The sequence below is a fragment of the Amblyraja radiata genome, chromosome 25 (genome assembly GCF_010909765.2).
Source record: "Amblyraja radiata isolate CabotCenter1 chromosome 25, sAmbRad1.1.pri, whole genome shotgun sequence".
NCBI lineage: Eukaryota > Metazoa > Chordata > Chondrichthyes > Rajiformes > Rajidae > Amblyraja > Amblyraja radiata.
In genome coordinates, this window is record NC_045980.1 from 17,428,101 (window position 1) to 17,454,823 (window position 26,723).

At 42.5% G+C, this 26,723-nt stretch overlaps 2 protein-coding genes across 3 annotated transcripts in view; one reads left to right on the plus strand and one right to left on the minus strand.

Moving 5' to 3' along the window:
- Positions 1–3,963, minus strand: part of sf3a1 (splicing factor 3a subunit 1) — a 28,166-nt gene extending 24,203 nt beyond the window's left edge. Inside the window, exon 1 of the mRNA XM_033043320.1 lies at positions 3,839–3,963. Coding sequence (XP_032899211.1) covers positions 3,839–3,913 — 75 coding nt within the window. The 5' untranslated portion in view covers positions 3,914–3,963. The remainder of the gene's footprint in view (positions 1–3,838) is intronic.
- A 312-nt stretch (positions 3,964–4,275) lies between these two features.
- ccdc157 (coiled-coil domain containing 157) lies at positions 4,276–26,723 on the plus strand. 2 transcript variants are annotated; one of them, XM_033043321.1, is made up of 11 exons: positions 4,276–4,357; positions 7,226–7,567; positions 9,136–9,295; positions 12,505–13,219; positions 14,140–14,217; positions 15,804–15,994; positions 16,628–16,804; positions 19,043–19,211; positions 20,639–20,778; positions 23,895–23,989; positions 26,385–26,723. In XM_033043321.1, exons 2-11 carry the CDS (start codon positions 7,320–7,322, stop codon positions 26,629–26,631), a joined length of 2,220 nt encoding a protein of 739 aa, XP_032899212.1. In that variant the 5' UTR covers positions 4,276–4,357; positions 7,226–7,319; the 3' UTR covers positions 26,632–26,723. The 2 variants fall into 2 exon arrangements, with proteins under 2 accessions (XP_032899212.1, XP_032899214.1); XM_033043323.1 differs by lacking the exons at positions 9,136–9,295; positions 12,505–13,219; positions 14,140–14,217; ... (4 more) ...; positions 23,895–23,989; positions 26,385–26,723 and having other exon boundaries at positions 4,280–4,357; positions 7,226–7,614.

Consider the following 26,723-nt stretch of genomic DNA (forward strand, 5'->3'; position numbering starts at 1 on the left):
CTCAGAATCTGCTCCAATCCAATGCAGAAATCCTTCCATTCCTTCCTGATGAGTCTCATAGAAACTGAGCTGTCCATTCCCTCCACAGATGCTGCCTAACCCGCTGTATTCGCCAGCATTTTGTATGGCACCATAACAAGCATACTGTCAGGTTGCATCACAGATTGCTTTGGGAACAACTCTGCTCAAGACCACAAGAAACTGCAGAGAATTGTAAATATAGCCCAGCCCATCACACAGACCGGACTTCCCACTATTGAGTCCATCTAGGGTTCTGAAAGAGGTGGCTTTAGAGATCGTGGAGGCATTGATATTGATATTTCAAGAATCACTAGAACAGGTGATTGGAAAATTGCCAATATTATCCCGCTGCACAAGGGAGCAAATCAGAATAGTGGGAACTTTAGGCCAGTTAGTCTGACTTTGGTGGTTGGTAAGATATTAGAGTCCATTATAAATGATGAAGTTACGGAGTACTTAAAAGTTTACGATAAAATAGGCCAAAGTCAGTATGGCTTTGTGAAGGGGATGTCTTACTTGACAAATTTGCTGGAATTCTTTGATGAAGTAAATAGCAGGAAAGACGGAGAGTCAGTAGATGTTGTTTACTTAGATTTTCAGAAAGCCATTGATGCCACATGTGAGGCTGCTAAGGAAGATGAGGGCCCACAGTATCAAAGGGCAGATACTAGCATGGATAGCACGTTAGGTACACAAAAATGCTGGAGAAACTCAGCGGGTGCAGCAGCACCTATGGAGCGAAGGAGATGGGTAAAGTTTCGGGCCGAAACCTTCTTCAGACTGTTAGTCAGTCTGAAGAAGGGTTTCGGCCCGAAACGCTACCCATCTCCTTCGCTCCATAGATGCTGCTGCACCCGCTGAGTTTCTCCAGCATTTTTGTGTACCTTCGATTTTCCAGCATCTGCAGTTCCTTCTTGAACACATGGATAGCACGTTGGCTGGATGGCAGAAGACAAAGAGTGGCAATGAAGGGGGATTTTTCTGGTTGGCCGCCAGTGACTAACGGAGTTCCACGGGGTTAATGTTGGGGCAGCTACTCTTTACATTGTATATTAATGATTTGGACGAGGGAATTGAAGGCTTTGTGGCCAAGTTTGTGGATAATATGAAAATAGGTGGAAGGGCAGGTAGTGTAGAGAAAGCAGGCACTCTGCAGAAGGACTTTGACAGGTTGGGAGAGTGGGCAGAGAAGTGGCAGATGGAATATAGTGTAGCAAAGTGTGGAGTCGTGTATTTTGCTGGTAGGAATAAAGGCTTAGTCTATTTTCTAAATGGGGAGAGAATCCAGAAATCGTAGGTGCAAAGGGTCTTGGGAGCTAATCTGCAAGTCGAATCCGTAGTAAAGAAAGCAAACTCAATGCGAGCATTCATTTCAAGAGGGCTTGTATACAAAAACAGGGACGTAATGCTGAGGCTCTATAAGGTGCTGGTAAGGCCGTATTTGGAATAATGTGAGCAATTTTGGGCACCATATCTGAGGAATGATGTGCTGGCTCTGGAGAGGGTTCAAAGGAGGTTTACAAGAATGATCCCAGGAATGGGTAGGTTAACCTATGATGAGCGTTTGTCGGCACTGGGCCTGTACCCACTGGAGTTTAGAAGAATGAGGGGGGACCTCACTGAAACAAACAGAATAGCGTAAGGCTTGGATCGAGTAGATGTGTAGAGGATATTTTCAATAGTGGGAGAGTCTAGGACTAGAGGTCATAGCCTCAGAATTAAAGGACATCCTTTTCGGAAGGTGAGGAGAAATTTCTTTAGTCAGAGGGTGGTGAATCTGTGGAATTCTTTGCCACAGAAGGCTGTGGAGGCCGTCAGTGGATATTTTTAAGGCAGATAGATTCCTGATTAGCACAGGTGTCAGAGGTTGTGGGGAGAAGGCAGGAGAATGAGGTTAGGAGGGAGATAGATCAGCCATATTTGAATGGCGGAGTTGACTTGATGGGCCAAATGGCCTAATTTAACTTCCATCACATGGCCTTTGGATCTACATTTTATGCTGCCTTGGAAAAGCAGCCGACATAATCGAAGACGTGTCTTGCCCAAGTCGTCCCTTCATCTCCCTACTCCTGTCCAGCAGAAGGTACAGAAGCTTTAAAGTGTGCACCATCAGGAACAGCTTCTTATCAGGCTTCTGAACAGATTTTCCATAAGCTAGGGTATTGTCCAATTCACCTCTACTTTGACTATGAAACTGATGCACTCTGTATCTTGCTCTTTGCTTCATCTATTACAATTATGACTGACTTGATTGTATTTATGAATGATATCTGATTTGATTGAATAACATGGGGTCAAGGAAAGAGTGTTCACGTCATGGCCCTGTTTCCACCAATCTTACTACCACCACACACAAGAAGCGCAAGACAGACACCATCGTGCAGATGCCGAGAAGTGTGTTTAGCTCTGGCTGAACAATTTCTAATCTTGTATGTGGACTCGATAAGAAGATTGAATAACATGAAAAACAAAGTTGTTCACTGTACCTCTGTAAATGTGACAATAATAAACCCATACCCAAGCTCATGCACAAGTTGCCATTAAATCATATTGTAGAAAAAAGACAGTGTCTCCATTCCTTGGAGCACCAGAGGCTGACAAGTGATTTTATAGTGTATCAAATCACAAAGGGGATAGATCGGGTGAATGTATAGGTCTTTTACCCAGATTAGGGATATCAAGAATAGAAACCTGATGGGCAAGTTTTTCCACACAGAGAATGGTGGGTAAATGGAACAAGCTGCCAGAGGAGGTAGTTGAGGCAGGTAATATAACAACATTTGGACTGGTGCTTAGGTAGAAAAGGGTTAGACAGATATAGGCCATCTTGGATGAGTTGATCTGAAGAACATGTTTCTGTGCTGTATGACTCCAAGCGCTGGAGTAACTCAGCGGGTCAGCCAGCATCTCTGGAGAATATGGACAATTCGGGTTGGGACCCTTCTTCAGAGACACTAACTGCCTGACCTGTTGAGTTACTCCAGCATTTTGCATCTATTTTTGTAAAAAAACAGCATCTGTAGTTTCTCGTGTCTATATCTCAATGCACGTGCTGCCTTGCTAACTGTAATCCTAGAGTAAAGCATGCTTTAAGAAAGTCAAGCCAACAATGTTTAACTGTCAAAGGACACAAAGTTGGATGGGTTAAGGTGACGTTACTGGTTGAGACCCTTCTTGATATGTGCCGAAAACAGAACAATGAAATTCTTACGTGCAGCAGCATAACAGGTCTCTAAACACGGTGCACATAGATAAAATAAACACAAAAAATTAATAAATGTTTTTTAAAAAAAACATTGGTTGAAAACAAAAGTCTGAACTCCCTCGTGCAAGGAAGATATGTCGTAGTTTGTTGTGTTCAAGAGTCAGATGGGTGTTTTGGAGGGGGAGTTGCTCTGCGACTTCGAGTTTCAGGAACAGCTTCTGCCCAACAACCATCAGCAGGATAGACACAAAATGCTGGAGTAAATCAGCGGGCCAGGCAGCGTCTCTGAAAAGAAGGAATCGCCAGTGATTCAACCTGACCCGCTGAGTTCCTCCAGCATTTGATTTTGTGTCTATCCTCAGTGTAAACCAGCATCTGCAGTTCCTTTCTACACATCAGAACTGGCTGAGCTTCTCGCTGTGATTAAAGAGATGGGTATTGGCGCGATGTTGCTGCACATTAATATTGGTTTGCTCCCGGTCTCGGGCCGGGGGGAGACAGCGGGGCCTAGGCTGCGGCCACGACCTGCCAGCCTGGCGGAGGCCGCAGGCGGCGTCAACAACGCTGGAACCACGCATTTCTTTTTTTTTCCATTTCGTTCTCACAACACACCTGAATTTCGGGCTGAGGCGGCTGCGGTGGCGGTGGCAACGGCATCGGCAGCGCCTGCACCGGCCCGGTAGGCATGGTTACTGCTTCACGGCGGTCTCAGATCAACAGCTCGGCCGCCAGCCTCCCTGACAACAAGATGGCGGCAGCCGGCCCCGGCACCCTCTCCCACAAGGAAGGGGGGGGGGGGGGGGGATCGGGGGAATTCTTCCCACCCTTTTTGATGCGCATTTACGTCCATCAGCACCTTCACTGTGGATTATATATTAATTATTATGAGGATTCATTCGTATCTTTTCCTTCTAATGTCACTTCAGTTAAGGAACTGAAGTTAGAATGGTACGTCCCCACCTTTCGAAGTGAATGTGGGTTTCAATGGTACAGCCTTGGACGTCAACACGTAGCGCGCGGACGTCATCCCGCAGTGCGTGCCAGCGTGAATCCATGGCAACGCGCCGTATACAGCGAGAGGGAAGGCGACGGTGGGGTCTCAGGTGATGAATAGTGTCGTCCTGATCACAGGTACATGATAGTCGCTCAATGGGTCAGTGCCTGCTTTAGAGGAGAAAACAGTTTTCTCCATCTTGGGAATCGAAGGGAACTTGCTTTCACAGCGGTTTGATTTAGTTTGCATGTACTGAGGTACAGTGTAAAACTTTTGTTGAATGCCTACCATAGAAACATAGAAAAAATAGATGCAGGAGGAGGCCGTTCGGCCCTTCGAGCCAGCACCGCCATTCAATGGGTGATCATTTAAAATGGGTGATCATGGGTGATCATTTAAAATCAGTAACCCGTTCCTGCTTTTTCCCCAAATCCCTTGATTCTTTTAGCCCTAAGAGCTAAATCTAACTCTCTCTTGAAAATATCCAGTGAACTGGCCTCCAATGCCTATGGCAGAGAATTCCACAGATTCACAACTTTCTGGTTAAAAAGGTTTTTCCTCATCTCAGTCCTAAATGGCCAACCCCTGGTTCTGGATTCCCCCAATATCGGGAACATTTTTCCTGCATCTCGCCTGTCCATTCCTTTAAAAATGTTATATGTTTCTATAAGATACCCTCTCATCCTTCTAAATTCCAGTGAATACAAGCCCAGTCGACCCATTCTTTCATCATATGTCAGTCCCACCATCCCGGGACTGACTTGGCGAACCTACGCTGCACTCTCTCAATAGCAATAATGCCCTTCCTCAAATTAGGAGACCAAAATTGCAAACAATACTTCAGGTGCGGTCTCATCAGGATCCTGTACAACTGGAGTAAGACCTCCTTGCTCCAAACTCAAATCCTCTCGCAATGAAGGCGAGCTGTACCTTCGCTGCCTGCTGTACCTGCATGCTTATTTTCAGTACCTGATGTACAAGCACACCCAGGTCTCATTGCACATCCCCTTTTCCAAATCTGACATCTTTCAGATAATAATCTGCCTTCCTGTTACAGGATAACCTCACATTTATCCACATTATACTGCATCTGCCATGCATCTGCCCACTCACCCAACCTATCCAAGTCACCCTGCAGCCTCATAGCATCCTCCTCGCAGCTCCCACTACCACCCTAGCTTTGTGTCATCCGCAAACTTGTAGATGTTACATTTAATTCCCTCATCTCAATCGTTAATATCAACATTATTAAATAATCGTTAACCAGTCAGCGAAAAGGCTACACAGGATTACAATCAAGCCGTCCAGTGTACATATACCGGATAAATGGAATAACGTTTAGTGCAAGATAATGTCCAGTATAGTCTGATTAAAGATAGTCCAGGGGTCTCCAATGAGGTAGATGGTAGCTCAGCACCCTGCTCAAGTTGATAGGATGGTTCAGCTGCCTGATAACAGCTGGGAAGAAACAATCCCTGAATCTGGAGGTGTGCATTTTTACACTTCCATGCCTCTTGCCAGATGAGAGATGGGAGAAGAGGGTGTATCCAGGGTAAGACTGCTCCTTGATTATGCTGGTGGCCTTGCCGAGGCAGAATGTTTTGTGGGTTCTTGAGCAAAACACAAAATGCTGGAGGAACTCAGTGGGTCAGACAGCATGTATGGAGGGAATGGAGATGCAATGTTTCCGGGCTGGACACTTCTTCAGACTTACAACTAAAAGTAATATTAACTCCTTATACCATTTCAAGTACTAATATTTTATGGTGTAACAGGTTACAATATAACAATGCTTTTCCCCCCACCAGTGCAATCAATATTTTCAGTTCTGCTTCTATATTTTCAGTTCCACTAAACCTATCAAATCTGCTTAACCTTATCCACTGCCTCAAGGACATAAAGTGTTGGATGGCCTAGAACTTCCTCCAACTAAACGAGAGTAAGTCTGAGGTCATCCTTCTCGGCCCCTCGGACTCAATCAAAATGAAAGCAGGCAGCCTTGGAAGCCTTACCCCACTACTCAAACCTCACGTCAAAAACCTTGGCATGACATTTGACTCAGCACTGAAATTTGACAATCAAGTCAATGCCGTGGTAAAACCTAGCTTCTTTCAGCTTCGGACGATAGCTAAAATAAAACAATTCCTCCAGTTTGAACCTCGAAACTAAAAGATCATCCACACCTCGAAAAGATCATCCACACATTTACGCCTAGATTACTGCAACTCCCTTTACACTGGCATCAGCCAATCTTCCCTGTCCCGCCTGCAACTGGTCCAAAACGCCGCAGCGAGACTCCTGACGGGCACCCGAAAAAGGGACCACATCACCCCGATCTTGGCCTCTCTCCACTGGCTCCCTGTGCGGTTCCGAATAAATTTCGAGATCCTCCTTTATGTCTACAAAGCCCTCGGGGCAAGCCAGTATGACTTGGCTTGCCCCCACCTACATTAAAAGTCTGCTTACCCACCACACCACCTCCAGATCCTTCAGATCGGCCAACTTGGGGTTGCTGAACATCCCGCGGTCTAGGCATAAGCTCAGGGGCGACCGCACCTTTGCGGTTGCAGCTCCTAGACTGTGAAACAGCATCCCTCTTCCCATCAGTACAGCCCCCTCCATTGACTCCTTTAAGTCGAGACTAAAAACTCATCTCTACTCCCAAGCCTTTCTTGACGTCCTCTGAGCGAGAGCTATATGTATGTAGTGATGTTTGTATTTAATCTATGAACCACTGTTGTTTGTTATACTATTCTTATACAAATGTAAAGCACTTTGGCCAACGAAAGTTGTTTTTTAAATGTGCTATATAAATAAAAGTGACTTGACTTGACTATATTTTAACTATTCCACAGTAAAATCTCCTCAAGGTATTCCTACACTGAAGAAGTTCCCCATCTCACTCTGACAGTCCATCCTTTTTCTCCAGCGATGCTGCCTGACCTGCTGAGTTACTCCAGCACTTTGTGCCTATTCTTGACCAAAACACTTTCTCATTCTTACAGGTGAATTGTGCTTGATCAACAGTGGCAGCAGGAGTTACTGTATGGTCGTAGAATCTATATTTGCAGTGAAATAACTTGCAGAAGAGCATTTAAAATGACACTACTTCTTGGAAATCAAAACTGTTTGGATGGTTTGCGTAAGGATGTCACAGATTTACAAGGGATAATCGTCGATGTGTTTTCGCGGGTTGGTGCAGTTCGTTATCCATCGTGGAAGTTTCCAGATAAAACTTCATGTGATTTGGATCTTGTTACATTATTGGAGCGTTTTGATTATATGGAAGATGACCCAGAATTCACACAACACTCCCATGTTGTGCTGTTTGAACTCGTGATTGACAGGTAAATCACAATTAATTCCTTGGCCCTTCCCCCGTAGAATGCACATATTCTCAGTGGAATCCCGACCAATGTACATGCAGTGACTTTTCATCAAGGACTTATTTTCATATATAAAAATATAAAATTGTAAAAGACTAAAATCGTAAAAGGAGAAGTGGAGAATGAGGTCAAAAGTTAACGAGACATTTGTTTAACTGCCATGGGGGTGGTTTTGAAGGAAAACCAATCGTAGGGATGTGTCCGTCGGAGGTGCATGATTTTTAGCTATTGTTAGAGCATTCTGGACAACTCCTCGTCAACTGTACAGCGTTCTGCACAGGGTCAAAGGAACCTAGGGCGCCCAAAGAAACTGTTCAAAGACTGCATCAAGGACCACCTCCAGCATGCAGGCCTAGCCCCAAAAGAACTGGAAACCCGTGCGAGTGGCAGGCCTGGCTGGCATACAACCACTGCGGTCAGCAGTTTTGAAGATAATCGCCGAAGCCGACTAACTAGTGCCAGAGACAGGAGGAAGGCTGCAGCCCTAAATCCCCCCACAGCGGCCTTCAAGTGACGCACTGCTCCTACGCGTGTGGCTGGCGCATTGAACGCATGAGCCACACTCGATCCCACGAGACATGAGACTGCACAACTGTGCTATTGTCATCTACGATGGGCCACCATCACCAGAGAATTCTGAGAATGAGTTATGCTGGAGTGCATGTGTGAAATCTGTTATGGTTAATAGTGTAAATAAATACTAGAGAGAAAAAAATTGTATGATAGATCATAGGAATCTTTGTTTGGTGAACAATCTAGTTTGACTGTTCCCAATGGCCGTTCTATTTGATGCTCTTAAATAAAGTATAGCTCTGATTGCCTCGATCCTTGTGTGTTTTAAAGACACACCATTCCTCTATTTTCCAATAAGTTGCAGTACATATTTTGCATTGAATAAGATTGTACTTACTGATGACGTATCTTTTATTTGGTTAATAACTAGGTAAAATTGCATTAATTTGATTACTTTTCAATACGCCATTGACATATATTTCCATATCTGCTTGTTTTGCTCTGGTCTCCGGTAACAGGACAACACAGTGGCAGAGACCTGGGCTCGATCCTGACCTCTGGTCATTCCTCCCCATTTGAGGATTCTGCATGGACTTGATCTACAATTCTTTAAAACGTTTTGTCTGCTACACTACCCCCCTATAAATATTCAAATGATTCTAAAAACTAATTTGCCTGTTGTAGAAAGGATGTGTAAACATATGACAGACCAAAGAAGCCCGTGCAAGAGATCGGAAGAATACTCAAAAATTGATTTGTTTAATTAGATGGTTCCATCTTATTAAAAAAAAATCAAAGTAATGCAATTTTTTCAAGTTATTAACCAAATAAAAGTATTTTGTGACATATAACATAGCTTATTTAGTTCCCAGTCTTATACATACATTGCATAGTATTTGGCAAATAGCTGGATTAAACAGACAAAAGTAATAAGTTTGAAGAAAATATTATTGAAATATACATTTATAGTTAAAAGCCGTCACCATACCATGCAAACCATGTACTTTTTCCTGTAGGCTGGTGCTATTGCTTCAGAGTTTCACGCAGTATGTTGATGCTCTGATAAAGGATCAGAGTATCCCTGTTTCCAAGTCAGTAGGTCCATCAATGTCCGTAGGCCTGGTCGTGAAGAAATACTGGAATTGCATGCTTAAACTTGGCTCCCTCCACCAGCAGGTAAGCACTGGCTTCTTATAATTTAAGATTTACAGTCACGTTATTTGCTTTACTTTCAACTCATTGTTTAAAATCATAACAATAAAAACTGAATAGTGATTGAAAATACCAATTCAAATGCTCAATATTTCAACATTTATTTTTGCTATATAACCTGTTTTTCCTTGGGCATTCAATTTCTCTTGAAAGGTATAATGTTAAGGTCAAAGGATTGAACCTGGATTGTCCTCTCTTGTTTGCCCCATTGCCAATTGCTCTCATCATCAGCTTAATCTATTGCATCAATCTATTTATTCATTTTCAGGATCATTGGCACAGTGAAAATGTATTGCCCATTACAAATTACCCGTAAGAAAGTGGTAGTGAGGTACCAAACAATGCTAATCAGAGATCATAAAAATAACAACATAGAAAAGTAATAACAACATTCAACATAGTATTATCATCACAAATGATATGAAAGGTTTTTAGAGGGATGTGAGCTAACGCGGGCAAATTGGGCTTAGATGGGCATGTTGGTTGGCATGTTGGGCAGAAGGGCCTTTTTCCATGCTCTATGCCTGTTACCTTTTTTTTCCAAATTCATCAAACTGGGCCTTAAAGTGAGAAATATAAGAAATTGAATATCTCCTTAAGGGCAAAGATAGGAACAGATAAGGTAAATGCACAATGTTTAAGAAAGAACTGCAGATGCTGGAAAAATCGGTTAGACAAAAATGCTGGAGAAATTCAGCGGGTGAGGCAGCATCTATGGAGCAAAGGAATAGGTGACGTTTTAATGTATTTTACCCAGAGTAGAGGAATCAGGAACCAGAGCACATAGGTTTAAGGAGAGGAGGGAAAGATTTAATGGGAACCTGAAGGGGAACTTTTTTTACACAAAGGATGGTGGGTGTATGGAACAAATTGTCAGAGGAGGTACTTAAGGCATGTACTATCACAACATTTAAGAAACATTTAGACTGGTATATGGATAGGGTAGGTTTAGAGTGAAATCAGCCAAATGTAGGCAGATGGGACTAGTGTAGATGAGGCATGTTGGTTGGAGTGGGCAAGTTGGGCCGAACAACCTGTTTCCACACTGTATGACTATATGACTCGAAGATCTGACTTTTCAGAGACTTGGGAGTTGGAAGAAGGCACCAGAATTGATTGATTATTGATTGATTATACCTTTAATAATCCTTTTCAGGAAATTACAGTGCCACGACAGCTTCAAGACAAACATAACACCACACATTTCCTCAAATGGCTTCCATACTTAACAAGTTAAAAAAACGTTAAAATACAAGTTAAAATACAATTAATTTATAAAAAGTGCAATTATTTATGCGCATTATAAAGTCTTATAGCAGCTGGTAAACAGGACTTCCTATATCTCTCCGTTTTGCACATTGGTGCAATCAGCCTCTGACTGAAGATGCTGCTCTTGATCACCTTCAGGGCATGGAGTGGGTGAGTGGGGTTTGTCATTATAGAACCTAGTTTATTTAGAGTTCTGGCCTCTGCCACCTGCTGGACCGTTCGTTGCTCAGCCCCGACCACTGAGCCGGCCTTCCTGATTAGTTTGTCCAGTCTGTTTTTATCCGCTATACGGGCGCCATCTCCCCAACAGGCCACAGCAAAAAACAGAGCACTGGCCACCACTGAATGGTAGACACTGCACAGTAGGGGTTGGCAGATATTAAATGACCTCAGCCTCCTTAAAAAATACAGTCGGCTTTGTCCCTTCCTGTACACCGCCTCCATATGTGGCAAATCTCTGCGTGCTGTTCCAGAAGAAGATCTATTGCACTCAAGTATAGTGTAATTTGTCTGGATAGCATGCAGAACAAGCATTTCACTGTACCTCTGTACATGTGACAATAGGTAACCATTAAACCATTGAAACTTGGTCTATTATAAAATACATTTCCCTTTTCTCATGACTCTCAGTCTAAAGAAGGGTCTCAACCAGAAATATCACCTATTCCATTTCTCCAGAGATGCTGTCTGACCCACTGACGCAGGGCCTATTCCTGGGCTGTACAGTTCTGTGTTTTATGTCTATATTCTATGTGCATCGGTGCTGTCTTGGTTTTGGCGAAGACATAATATTAGCGAGTGATACAGGGGAAACTCCCAGTGTTCTTTGAAACAATGTCATAAAATCTATTGTATCTATGTGGGAGACATTTAAAGCCTCTGCTATTCTTATTAAAGACAGCACCTAAAATATGCAGCACCTCAATAGTGCACCATGACAGTTTAAACTATGTGAAATATCTGGAATTTGCCCCAGGTCCTCAAGAAATGCTGTACCCAGCCAACTTTTGTCCATCATCTGTGAATCAAAAGCTCCTGTCCCCCCACCCGTTTCAACCTATTACCTGCCAGGCTTTCTCCTGCCCTTCCTCTCTCCCAGCTTTCTTCCTCCTATAAATTATTATGAGGAAAGGTCCCGAACCGAAATGCCACCGATCCATGTTCTGCAGAGATGCTGCCTGACCCGCTGAGTTACTCCAGCACTTTGTGTCTTTTTTAGACAATCTCTCCCTCATTAGAAACCCAGCTGCCATTTCATATCAAATTCCAGATGCCAACTTCCCAAGTTGTCATGAGAATCAGGCTTTCATCCTGTTTCTGGTAATCCATGCCAATGGTATGACACTTAACTCAACGGCAGCAAGAAAAGTGTTGGAATAACTCAGCAGGTCAGGCAATCTCCCTGGAGAACATGGATAGGTGACATTTCGGATCGGGACCCTTCTTCAGACTGATTGCAGGGATGGGTGGAAAGAAAGCTAGAAGAACTTTTCAAATTTTCTAGCGTTCTTCCCTCCCCCGCATCCCTGTAATCAGTCTGAAGAAGCTTTCCTTGATAAGCATCTGCATTTCCTTATCTCAACACCAGCTAGCTTAAGATAAGTTGCACATTAGTATTTGATGTGGGCACGGAAGTGGTACCAAACATCAGCCAAGGCTTTTATTCAGAGCAGAATTACCAAATTGGGGTTACTTGGCAGTCTTCACAATGACACAGGAAGGTGCGAATGCAAATCCTACCAGTGAAAAAATGCAAAACAGTGGTCTTCAAACTTGAAGTTCGTTTCATATTTACATAAGTAACGAAGCATCACCCACCCTGTCAAAATTCTAAAATTTGCACTTGTTACCGTTCAATTGGCTGGACTCACTAAATCAGCTGGATTGTGTTCTTATATTAATAGAAAAAGTTAATGGTGGATGACCTTGCTAAACTACAAAGTGATCTGATGAATTCAAAGGCAGAGATTGAAAGGCTGAAGAATTGTTCACCTGCAGCTTCCAACTCCTATTCAATCCCCAGCAGTTTAAAAACATTTACTGCGGCAACACAACTGCCACAATCAGCCACACCTACCCTTCACTCTACGCTGAATGGGATGCCAAGAAACCCTACATTTGGTATAGCCACAGACACCAGGAACATCGGCTCACAGACGGTGGAATCAGCCCTGGTGCCATGCGATGCCTGTGCACGCACACAAGCCACTCTTAAAAATGTCAGCAACTCCATTGTCACTATTTGCCACAGTCAGAATATTCCATCAGCAGTGAGCCGCTTTCAGGAAGTGGTGAAGGAAACACTTGGGGATGGAACAATGACGGCGAGTGATGTGGCTTACTGGGCCTCTGAGCAGAACAAAGATTTGGCACGAATCAACAAACACCTTAGTGAACTCATGAACAGCATTAACCCACTCAAGGCGGAGCTGCAAGTCACAGAAGAGCAGCGAAGCACAATGAAGATAAAAATCGATAATTTTAACAAAGAACTTGAAAAGGAGAAAGAGCAGCAACGCTTAAAGATAAAAGTGCTTAACGGCCAAATGGAGGAGATTAAACGGAATAACTCACAGACAGTAGCCAAACTTGAGAGTGATAAAGAGACACTCAGAAAAGGTAATCCCAACTTTGACATATTTATTAGATGGTGAGGAAGTAAAGTACATTTATAACTGAAAAAGAACCTTGTGCCTCTTGCATGCGGGTTCAGTGGAGTATTTCTGTACAGTTTGCTAATTGGGGATTGTGCTTTGGTATGACAATGTGACACAATGTGAGAAAATAATTCCACTGTGTATTTACACATGTGGCTATAAAAAACATTGAACATTGAACACTGAATTTGGCAATCATGCCAAGGATACATTTTATTCAATTAAATGTAATGGCAAATCAACATGATTTAAAGGAGTTGTAATTTTATAACTGCAATCCTGTTAATAATTTGCTTGCCAAATTCTCCAATCCCACCTTGAAATGATTAGCTTCTTCCTGTTATGAATATTGAAGTCTCCAATTTTAGGTAACTAACATACAAACAACCTCCCCCCACCCCTCCCCCACATTTTTCTTACCCCCTCTCTTCCCTGAGTCCAACCTGGATACCACCTATTTCACCCTTTCACCTTCCCCCCTCTACCTATATTCTTCGCTCCGGCTCACATTTCACACTCCTATCCTTATCTTACTCTTTTTATCTTTTCATCTCTTGACCTTTGTCAACATCCACAAATCAATTCGCACCCCCACCTATCATTTACCATGCTTTATCCCGCCCCACCTCTCTTCCAGTTTCTCCTCCCTACTTCAATCAGTCCAAAGAAGGGTCACTACCTGTAATGTCAGCATGTTCTCCAGAGATGCTGCTTGATCCAATGAGTTCAGCACTTTGTGTCTTTTCTTGTAAACCAGCATCTACAATTCCTTGTGTCTAGCTGCTTCCCCTGTTGTAATATGTAATAATCTATATCTCAGGTGAAACATATGAGCTATTCTCTTTATCTTCCACTGATGCTAATTCTATAACTCCATTTTAGGTAGTTCTACATTGGAAGAAAAGCTATCGATTCTGAAGGAGAAACTACAGGGGCAAAACATGCTCATTAGAGAGCTTGGTAAGTCTGCAGTACACATTTCCTAATATTTCCCACATCTTTTGGGACTGATGAATAATTTAGTTGAGGTTCATAGGGAAGGAGCAGCTGTAAATGAAATTTAAGAAAAATATTGTGATTTAAAATTCTAGGTCCAAAGTGCTTTCTAGTTGTTGAATTATCCGATCAACAACTCGAGAGCAGTCCTGAGCTACCAACTACCATATTGGAGACCCTCAGACTATCTTTAATTGGACTTTACTGGACTTTACTTTGCACTAAACATTATTCCCTTTATCCTGTACCTGTACACTGTGGACAGCTCAAGTGTAAACATGTATAGCCTTCCTGCTGATTGGTTAACATGCAACAAAAGCTATTCACTGTACCTCAGTACACATGAAAATAAACTAAACTAAATGAAAATTGAGGTAAATTTCTAGTGATTTAAATGTCAGGTCCAAATTGGATTTTGTGGAACGTGTGTATTTGGATGTGCGGGTCTCAGGATTATCAGGTCTCATTAATTCCCTCGGAGGCACTTTGGTATCACTTTTTGTATATCTGCAGTTCCTTGTGTCTACACGTACTTTGGGGTACTTGAAAAACAGGACAGTGCTAAGTTTCAATGCAAAGCATCCTTACCTCATCATCATTGATAGAAACATTGGCATATTTCTGACCTAATTCACAGATCCCCCACACTATAAAGTTTGGCAGGTTCTCACAATGCCTTTAAATATGGTCCATCAATCCTCTCTGCGAATGATCAAACAAATAATTAACAACGTTGGTATTGGTTTGTTATTTTATGTCATGTGTACAGAGGTACAGTGAAATGCTTTTGTTTACGTGCTATCCCTATAAATCAGATCATACTGTACAAGAGTACAATTAAACCATAGACAAATAAAACAGGTTTTAACAGTCATAGAGTCGTACAGCATGGAAACAGGCCCAACTTGCCAACACCGACCAACGTGTCCCATCTACACTAGTCCCACCTGCCTGCATTAGGCCTATATCTCTCTATATCTATCCTATCCATGTACCTGTCTAAATGTTTCTTAAAAGTTGCAATAGTACCTGCCTCAACTACCTCCTGCGGCAGCTCGTTTCCACCACCACCCTTTGTGTAAAAAAGTTACCCCTCAGGTTCCTATTAAATCTTTCCCCCCTCACCTTAAACCTATGTCCTCTGGTACTCAATTCCCCCACACTGGGCAAGAGACTATGTGCTTTTACACGACCTATTCCTCTCATGATTTGGTACACTTTTATAAGATCACCCATCCTCCTGTGCTCCAAGGAAGAGAGTTCTAGTCTGTTCAACCACTCCCTATAGCTCAGGCCCTTGAGTCTTGGCAACGTCCTTGTAAATCTTCTCTGCACCATTTTCATAATATTTATTTTAGTTTGTGGAAGACTGGCATCCAAATGTGCATTGTAAAGTAGGATAAAATCTTAGATCTGGCTTATTGCGATTGTGCTTCAAATAAAGCATTCAGTAACAGATGTCGGAAGTGTATTCATCAACACTGGGCTCCGAGAAATACAAGAGGAAAGGGAGCCAAAGTGTTCTTACTGTTGCTGTTATCCCTGGACAGAGGATTCTAAACAGAGGCTGCTGGAAGAAATGAAAACTAAGATGGCAGACAGAAATGATGTGCGGATTCTTGAGGAACAACTTAGATTAATCACGCGCCAACTGGAGAGTACAAAGGGGCAGCTCAAAATGATCAGTGGTGAACTGGAAAAAGAAAAAATGAAGATCAACAACATGCTGAGACATGAAGAGGTAAACGGCAATGTACAAACCTTTGTGTTGCTTAGAGTTTACACTCAAATTTATTATTTGATCATACAAATTCCCTGATATTGCACAAGAACTGCTTTGTTTACAATAAGGCTGATTCCTGTAACACATTTCATGAAGCAAAAATTCATAAATCAAAAAGATAAGATAAAATCCAATGAGTCTGAAGAACCCTTTATCTCCGAAGATGCTGCCTGATTCGCTGAGTGCTCCAGCATTTAGTGTCTATCTTTGGTATAAACCAGTATCTGCAGTTCCTTTTTATTACGGATGAAATGCAATATGGATATCTTGGTACTATGTATTATTGTCTATTATTTGTTTAAAAAAAATAAAATATATATTGAAGTATTTTTGGTTGTTTATTATGGGTTTTACAGAGTACTATGTTTACATATCTGTTGCGCTGCTGCAAGTAAGAATTTCATTGTTCTATTTCGGGACATATGACAATAAAACATTCTTGACTTAACCTAAGCTTTTGGTATCAGTGAAAAAATAGCTTGTAAATTGAAGACAAATAGAATAAATTATGGTACAAATTGTATAAATATGACATTGAGCATGCGCAGGAAAAGATTTCTATCTTGAACTGTTTCATTTAACTTAATTAAGTCTCTGAAAACGAAGATTAAAGCTCTGCTTCAACAAGTGGATGGATTAGATGAAGAATGTGAAGGGCTGAACACAAAGTTGGCTGAGTCAGAAGCTGGAATCGACCAGCTGGAAGATCAGCTGAAGACAGTCAATGCCGAGAGGTGCAACCTCCAGTGGCAGTTCCAGGAGCAACTGGTGAGTGCTCGGCTGAGCGGTTATTTCTAATGACATCAAAGGTACAGAAGGTGTTGCAAACTTCTTTATTTGGATTATGTACATATTCCCCTACAGTCTTCTGAGTTATTTTCCCCTTGAACTACTAAAAACAATCCGTCTGAAGAAGAGTCCCGACCCGAAACATCGCCTATCCATGTTCTTCAGATGCTGCCTGACCCATTGAGTCACTCCAGCATTTTGTATCTATCTCTGATTGTGCAGGTTGTCCTTAGTTAAACAGATTACCACATCACAGCTACCCTTACCCATTTTATTCTCCCCATATTCCCATTAATTCTACCATACACCTATACTAGGGGCATATTACAGTGGGCAACTACCCTGCAAGCTGCACATTTTTGGGATGTGAGAGGAAAACGATGCACCCAGAGGAAACCACAGATAATCCCTAGGAACCGTGCGTCACCAGGGGGGCAAGTGCGAATGGGTCAGCGTGGACTTGGTGGGCCAAAGTTTCCTTTTGTACACCATATCACCAAACTAAATTAAACTAAACTTAACTAAACTTAACGGAGGTGTAGAGTCATTGAGAAACCCAGCAAAGAAACAGATAAGTAACTACTTTTACTCTAGTCCTATCCTCCCCACATTCTCATCAACTCTTCCCCCATCCCCCGCTAGCTGCCCCCACTCCCACCCTGTGGCCCCCTCTCTAGATTCTAACACTCGACTTTACTAGTGGACAATTAGCCTATCAAGCTGCATATCTTTGGAAAGTGAGAAGAAACCGGAACACCTAGAAGTAACCTAAATGATCACAGGGCACAATGCAAACGCCACACAGCAGCAGTCAGGGAGGGGCGTGGGGGTGAACAGTTGGGGTTAGTGGTGCTACAGGGCAGCCGTTCTGTCACTGCCCCATTGAATTGCCCATGTCCTTGGGTCAATGTTACTGTACATGTAATGCAACTGTCGGAGAAGAGAGAACCAGGTGATGGTTCCAAGACTTTATTTAATGTACTGTAGAAGTAGAACATAGATCAGTACAACCCACAATGTCTATGCCAAACCTGATGCCAAGTTAAACTAATCTCCTCTGCCTGCACATGATCTATACCCCTCCATTTCCTGCATTTCCATATGCCTGTCTCTTAAACGCCACTATCGTTATGTGGCTCTACCTCCCTGGCAACCCGTTCCAGACACCCACCAACCTCTGCGGGGAAAAAAACTTGCTTCGGGCATCTCCTTTAAAGAGTAGACTTACTATGGTGACCCAATGCGTTGGAGTTGCAGGATATTGTTATCATAAAGTAGTACCTGGGATGATCTTTATCCCACACTTTCGTATCCATTCCCTACACACTGGAGGCAATTTACAAAGGGCTAATTAACCGACAGTTTTTTGGATGTGGGAGGAAACCGGAGCACTGGAGGTAACCCAAGCGGTCATGAGGAGGACGTGCAAACAGGCAGCACCTGAGGTCAGGATCGAGCGCAGGTCACTGGCGTGTGAAGCAATTTCTCTACCAACTGCACCACTGTACTGCACTGTGCTGCAACAGCATTACAACAATTCAGACAATGCTGCTGCTAAAATATCTTCTCACACAGGGTGGATTAAAGGTTAAGGCAAAATTCAACCTCCGAGTCAAGATCTATTCAAAGCCAGAGTGCCAGCTAGTATCTATCATCATCTCTGGGAAAGACAAGAGCCTCATTTATGCCAGTGTTGGCCCAACTATAAACAAACACAGCCCTTGTGTTGCGGAACACCTTATGACCTCCACGTCATCTGGACTATGTACCGCATTAAGGCGGCACAGTGATGCTGCTGTCTTACAGCGCCAGAGACCCAGGTTCGATCTTGACTATAGTCTGTACCAAGTTTGTACGTTCTCCCTATGACCGTGTGGGTTTACTCTGGGTGTTCTGGTTTCTTCCCACATTCTAAAAATGTACAGGTTTGTAGGCTAATTGGTTTCAGTAAGGGTTGTAAATTTTCCCTCGTATGTAGATAGTGCTGGTGTGCAGGGATCGCTGGTCAGCACAAACTCGGTGGGCCGAAGGGCCTGTTTCCACACTGAATCTCTAAACTAATCTTAACTACAGCAGACATTCAAACTCTGAGCATTCATACTGTTCTTGGGTTATTTCATCCACCTGTCACTATTATATGGAGGAAATCAAGATCTAGAAATGACAAAGATGCACTTTGATGATTAATTGCTTTTTTTTTCTCCTTTCGTATTGCAGCAACACACAGAGCAACTACAGGAAGAAAAGCACGGTCTGGAGAAAACCGTGTTGGAGCTAAAACAAAACCTGACCCAGCTGGAAGGCCGGGTTCAAGAATATAAGGAGCAGCAGAGGCTTCTCGTAACGTTCCCTGACTTAAACATGCCCCCCGAAGCTCAGTGTGAGAGTAAGAGATCATTGAAAATGGTTTAACAGCAGCACAAGATAATCATCTACCGAACATGGAGGGGAGGGAGACATTACAGAATTAGTGTAAATGGGTGGTTGGTGATCAGTGCAGCCTCAGTGGGGTGACCTATGACCTATGACCTATAGGTCCCTTTAATAATACTATTCTAAATGAAACATGAATTACTTGTTATTTTGGTTTGTTCCTGCAGTAAAACCTTTTGCCGTGTTAGTCAAAATTACAACAAAAAAAAACAAAGTGCTGGAGCACAGTGGCGCAGCGGTAGAGTTACTGCCTCACAAGACCAGAAACCCGGGTTCGATCCTGACCACGGGTGCTGTCTGTACTGAGTTTCTATATTCTCCCAGTGACCATGTGGGTTTCCTCCCTCATTCCAAAGACATGTAGGTTTGTAGTTTAATTTGCTTCCGTAAATTCTCCCTATTGTGTAGGATAGAATCAGTATGTGGGTGATTGCTGGTCAACACACACTCGGTGGGCTGAAGGGCTTGTTTCCAGGCTGTTTTTCTAAACTAAACTAAACTAAACTCAGTGGGCCAGGCAGCATCTGTGAAGGGAATGGAGAGATGACGTTTTGGATTGGGACTTTTCTTCAGACTGTCCATTCCCCCCCACAAATGTTGCTTGACCTGCTGAGTCCAACCTTTTGTGTTTTGCGCAAGATTCTAACATCTGCATTTTCTTGTGTTTATGTTGAAATGGATATTATGGAGTTTAGGCCATAATTAACAATTTACAGCGTGGAAACAGGCCCTTTGAGCCACCGAGTGCACATTGACCAGCACTACCCTGTGCACTTGTTCATATTAGGGACAATTTAGAGAAGCCAATTAACCTACAAACCTGCACATCTTTGGAATGTGGGAGGAAACCGGAACACCCGTAGGAAACCCACACGGTCACAGGGAGAATGTGCAAACTCCCGACTGACAGCATCCGCAGTCAGGATCGAACCATGGTCTCTGGCGCTGTAAGGCAACAACTCTACCGCTGCACCACTCTACTGGCACTGTGTTTGAGGGGGATGTTTTTCGTACAGGGTGGTTGGAACCTGGAATGCACTCCTTGAGGGGGTAATGGAGGCAGGTACTCTTACAAGCATCTAAACAACAACTAAACAACAGTAAGAATCGACTCATTGAAGCTGTGCACAAGCATGATTGAGGTTCGACCCTTATGGACATTTATAAGTTCCACTGATACCCGGGGAAAAAGATCACATATTGAAAGAGGCATCTGGGTGAGGTAATGGAGGATGATTGACCAACATAAGCATACTCCATTAAGTGAGCCAAGGTTTTCAGGAGAATGGAGCGGTAAATATTGAGAGAAAAAAAAATGAAGTTGTGTTTTAAGTTTAGAAGGTAAACGCAGTTTATCAGTTGTGATTTTATTCCTGTTAGGTACAGGCGATGTTGTACTGGACATGGGGAAACAGTTGCAAGCAAACAGTTTACGTATAAGTATCCTGGAAGAAGAGAACTCTCGATTGAGAAACACTCTGACAATGCTGCAGAAAACTACACAACAAGAAGTTATGAAGGTGAAATTCAACAGATGTACTTCAGCTACATTTCCTTACGTACTGCTGTCAATTCTTGTTAACCCGGCACAATCCATTATGCCTTTTACATGCCAGATTGTCGGGATTCTCAAACTTTATGCCAGGGGGTTGAGGGGAGATTTGATAGGTATAGAAATGTATGAGTGGCATAGACAGGGTAAACAGTCAGAATCTTTCTCCCAGGGTGGAAATGTCCAACACTAGGTGGCATATCTATAAGGTAAGAGGGGTTGAGTTTAAAAGAGATGTGCGGGGCAAGTTTTTTTACACAGAGAGTGGTGAGGTTCTGGAACGCATTGTCAGGGATTAGTGGTCGAGGCCGATACGATAGTGGCTTTGAAGCGGCTTTTAGATGGGCACATGGAAGTGCAAGGAATAGAGGGATATGGATCATGTACAGGCAGATGAGGTCAGTTTAACTTGGCATCATGTTTGGCACAAACATTGTGGGCTGAAGAGCCCAGTCCTGTGCTGTACTGTTTTATTTTTTCTATTCTTTACAATCTCCAATCTGACATTGCCGACTGACAATAATAGAGATCTCTTAGCTATATTTTAAATGTTATTTTTACTCAGAAAGATGTCCAATTTTTGTTAGAAATAGGCTCCAAATATACCCAGCTCATCTTCATAAAATGTGTAGAATAGTTCACTCAGGGTTAACTATAACCAGGTAAAACAACGGACCAGCATCCTGAAAAAGTAGAAATATACACAATAAATCTCCAGAGTATGGAGCTTTATTAAATTTTTTATCATCATTAGCCTCTGCAGAAAGAGGCTTGGAAACCCAACATGCTGCCGGAGTGTTCCATTCTTCAGACTTTTTAGATTCTTCAGACAACCAGTCTGAAGGGTTCCGACCCAAAACATCACCTAGTCCTTTTCTCCAGAGATGCTGCCTGATCCACTGAGTTACTCCATCAATTTGTGTCTACCTTCGTCCCACAATATCCCCCTCTTTCCTGCGCCCCCTAACTCCAGTATGCATACATTTCTCCCACCAACCCCCCCATTACCTTAATCCTTTCCCCTCCTTCCTACACCTTCCATCAAAGTACGGCATTTCCCTTCCAACCACCTTCTTTCCAACCCCCCCCCCCCCCCCCCCCCCCCCCCCCCCCCCCCCCCCCCCCCCCCCCCCCCCCCCCCCCCCCCCCCCCCCCTCTCCCCCTCCCCCATATTTCCCGCTCTGGTTTTACATTTCCCTGCTCCTCTTCTCTCGTTATGTGACACCCTTTTGTCTCCTTTTCACCTCAAGCCTTTGTCACTTACTCCACCTGTCTGCCAATCAACCTGCATCCACTATCACTGACCAGCCTTTGTGCCTCCCCACTGCTCGTTTCTAGTTTTCTCTCTATTCAGTCTGATGAAGGATCCAAGTTCAAGTTCAAGTTCAAGTGAGTTTATTGTCATGTGTCCCTGATAGGACAATGAAATTCTTGCTTTGCTTCAGCACACAGAACATAGTAGGCATTTACTACAAAACAGATCAGTGTCCATATACCATTATATGGATCCCAACCAGAAGCAGCGTCTGCCCATTTCCTCCACAGATGCTGCCTCCAGCATGGAGTTCCTCCAGCGTATTGTGCTTTGCGCGAGCATCTGCAGTTTGCTGTGCCATAAATATATTTGATTGCCTATGAGTTTATTAAAGAGTTGGGGGCGCGCAGCCTGAAATGGTTGTTTGTGCATTATTTTCCAAAAATAATTCCAATTTAGCATTTAGCATTATATTTCAAATGGTTAAACTATTGTAATATAATGCTGAATTGGTTTTGGAAAATAATGTGCCACTGTTCTGAATATAAATTTGTTGAATATACTGATATTTGAATATACATATTTATTGAATATAAATTTGAAAAACTGAATATACTTATATTTGTTGAATATACATTTTTACATTTATACTGCATTAAGATCTGTTACACACAAATTAGTGTCAGATAATGAATATTCTGATGTAACGAATGTCGGATTTAATGAAATTTTATTTTTAAATTTCTTTAAAGATTCTGGTTCTTTTTTATTTCTTGTTCCATCAATGGTTCAATCATGCTTTATTGTCATATGTGTGAAGTGCAAAGGCACAGTGAAATTATTTTCTTGCAAATAGAGTTTCACCACACCACCCCCAATTAGCAACTGTACAGAAATAGTCTACTGAGCCCGCATGCAAGATGTGTCATGTTTAGGCGACATTTACCAAGTGCAGTCCATGCTCCGAAGATAGATCAAAATGCTGGAATAACTGAGTGAGTCAGACAGCATTTCTGGAGAAAAGGAGGTTTCGGGTCAAGACCCTTCTTCAGACTGAGAGTCAGAGGAAAGGGAAACGAGAGATGTAAATGGTGATATAGAAAGATATAGAACAAATGAATGAATGAAATGCAAAACAGTAACAATGATAAAGGAAACAAGCCATTGTTTGCTGTGGGCTAGGTGAAAACGAGTTACAGACAATGAGACTCAACAAGACATCTCGCCTCCATTTGCCCCCCCCCCCCCCCCCCACTCACTCCCCACCTTTCAGTCTGAAGGGTTCAGACCTGAAACGTCACCTATTCCTGTTCTCCAGAGATGCGGTTTGACCCGCTGAGTTACATCCGCTTTTTGTGTCTATATTCGGTTTAAACCAGCATCTACAGTTCCTTCCTATCCAGTCCACGCTGCAGCCAGATTCAGGCAAGCTCTGGCCTGCAGCGGGCTTCCAGTCATCACCTTCCCTTGGTCGGCCAGCAACCGATGTCCTCTCCTCGCCCATCCAACTTTGTTCCCCGAAGCCCCTACTGCAGCTGACGTCGAGTGCGTGGTCGGTCAGACCTCAGTTCCCTCTCCTCTCCTACTGGCCTCATTAGTAACTTTAACTTCAATCAGTAAGCAGCAGAACCAAACTGCAGAAAAGCCGCCTCCTGTTTTTTGAGCTGATGCTCTATCTTTATTTGAAATATTTATTTCAAGCAGACAATATTCCTTAGCGTGATATTGCCAATATTTGTGCAATATGCAATAATACAATACAATATACACAACATAAAGTTGTTCATTTTAATGCAAACATTTGTTTTTTTTCTCCATCACGGTTTAAGGTCTTTCCACAGACACAACTTTGGTCATTCACAAGGCTGTCAGAAAATGGACTGAACCCAGATGGGAGCGCAGAGAGCGACCATCATAGAACAGTGTAAGAGAACCACATCCGACTCTGGGGCAGGGGAGAGGAATGGCTTGTCACTGACTCGTATCATTCCATTAAAATATGCAGAAAAAATATATATTCTTTTAAGATACAAACCCAATGGGAAAAGTGCCCCAATCGCGGTTGAAAGGAGAAATTAAGGATAATATTATATCTCAGGTGGATATGGATTATATTAAAGATGATATTAAATCCAAATGCCAACCAAAATCAAATGTTTCCATTATATCCAAAAGTTACCAGAAATAGCAGAAGCAGTAAGCAATTTAGAACTCAGCAAAGCAGCACTAATAAATTCATAAAGAACATCGTTAGAATACAAGAGTAGGCTGGTGAGAAATATAAAAATGGGTTGTAAGAACTTCTATGGGTATTTATAATGGGAGATAAGAAGTGGGAGAGGAACCAATCAATTACTTTGTATTTGTGTTCAACATAATTGGATCACATATTTTGAATGTATGAGAAAATAACTTCTAAAAAACACAGGAATCACTTGTATACCAATTTATATACTTTAAGAATGCATTTTCTATTCATATTTGTTTTTTACTTTCATTATTTAACAAGAGAAATGTGACATAGTGGTACAGTTGGTAGAGCTGCTGCCTCACAGCGCTAGAGACCCAGGTTCGATCCTGACCTTCAGTGCTGTCTGTGTGCAGTTTGCACGTTCTCCCTGTGACCATGGGATTCCTTAAGGTGCTTTGCTACTCTTCCACGTCGCAAGGACTTGCAAGTTCGCAGGTTAATTGGCCTCTGTAAATTGCACTTAGTGTGTAGGGAGTGGATGAGAAAGTGGGATAACATAGAACTAATGTGAATGGGTGATTGATGGTTGGGATAGACACGGTGGGCCGAATGGCGCGTTTCCAGTATCCGTCAACTAAACTAAAGGCATTGTAGTGGATGGTGTTTCTGATGGACTGGACAGAGGGAAGTTTCTACAAGAATCGTGCAAAATATAAGGCAAGTGTGCAGGGTAAGTGTTTTACACATAGCGATGGGTGCCTGAATTATACTGCCAGATACATTATTGGTAGTTAAGACAGTATTGGGTATATACAAGGCTATGCAGGGAATAGAGGGATATGGATCACATGCAGGCAGAGGACATTTGTTTAACCTGACATCATGTTTGGCATGGCCAATGTGGGCCAAAGAGCCTGTTCATGTGCTGTTCAGTGTTCTATGCAGGACACATGTTGCTTTTTGCTTCTGCAGACTTCCATGCTCTCATTTATTCATTGCTTTTGAAAAATCTTTCATCCCAGAGCTTATTTTTTTTAAGAAGGGAAATGCATTAAAGTTTCATTACCTCCCTTGCAAAGATTTCAACTCATCCAGATATTTCCTGGATGCCATTGGCATACATATAAATGCATTAGACAACATGGTGGCAGTGCAGTAGGGAAGGTGCTGTGAAATACTGCTGGAACAGGGGTATTACTGCAGAGAAATAGAGTTGGAGCAGAGAAAGAATTTGCCAGCTGAAATGTTAAAAGAAAGGGGTACTGGACAAATAGGACTTGTACAGGATGTTGAGAAGGTGTGTTAGTTGGAAGTCCGGTTCAAAGCAAGAATAGTACTGGGCAAATGGAACCTGCAAGTCAAGAGAGTGGATGTAATGGTGTCAGACATCTAGGAGTGAAGGAATACGAGGGGCAGGCATAAGTGACCGAGAAGATATGTGATTTAAAATACATTCAACTTAACAAACAGAAAGGATTTGCTGATGAGAAACAAACCTGATGTATCTTAGTCTTCCTCTTGTTCAATGTTTAGTTATGAACATTGTTCAGTGATGACCAGGGCAGCACAGTGGCGCAGAGTTGCTGCCTTACAGTTCCAGAGACTCGGGTTCGATCCTGATTACGGATGCTGTTTGTACGGAGTTTGTACGTTCTCCCTGTGACCATGTGGGTTTTCTCTGGGTGCTCCGGTTTCCGCCCACATTCCAAAGACGTACAGGTTTGTAGATTAATTGGCTTCGGTAAAATTGTAAATTGTCCCTAGTGTGTGTAGGATAGTGCTAGAGTACGGGGATCACTGGTCTGTGCGTACTCGGTGGGTCAAAGGGCCTGTTCCGCGCTGTATCTCTCTAACTTTAACAATTGAAATGTCATTGATCATATATGTTCTTCAAATTTATGTAGTCTTATATATGACCAGTTTAGAACATGAATATGACAAGTTGCAAACTGTATCTGTATCATTGATTTTTTTTGGATAAGATGCAGATAGAATTTTATTTTAATACCTATGGTATATATGGTGCCTAAACTATTGCAGTATAACTTTAAATGTGCTTTCTTCACCAAATAACTTTTTTCACTTTTCTGGTATAATTATAATGACAAATATAAACTCTTGTTTGCAGGGGCTCAATAGGAGTTACAAGAAACGAAGATGGAAATACCAGACCACTCTCTAACCAGAGATCGGAGAATGGGCAAAGGGAAATTTCCCCTTCTATTGAACAGCGAAAAGAAACGGCGGCCAATGTCTTTTATCCACCAGAAGCAACTGCCATTGGGGTTTATGCAAGACTTAAGAAGACCGGAGCTTTAATGGGTAACAAAACCATATCTGAGAATATAAGGAAGAACTACAAAAAATCACATTAAAGATGTAATTATGTGAACGGTTCTATACAACGGAGGATAGAGACCTTGAAGTGATGCAGTGGAGTTTTTTTATCGTTATAAAGAAAACTTAG

What these genes read in the sequence shown, in the direction of transcription:
- ccdc157 (XM_033043321.1), top strand. Translation starts at nt 7,320, where the DNA reads ATGACACTACTTCTTGGAAATCAAAACTGTTTGGATGGTTTGCGTAAG. An exon ending in TTTGAACTCGTGATTGACAG is followed by an intron (nt 7,568 to 9,135) that starts GTAAATCACAAT and finishes TTTTTCCTGTAG; the next exon opens with GCTGGTGCTATTGCTTCAGA. An exon ending in GGCAGTTCCAGGAGCAACTG is followed by an intron (nt 16,805 to 19,042) that starts GTGAGTGCTCGG and finishes TTCGTATTGCAG; the next exon opens with CAACACACAGAGCAACTACA.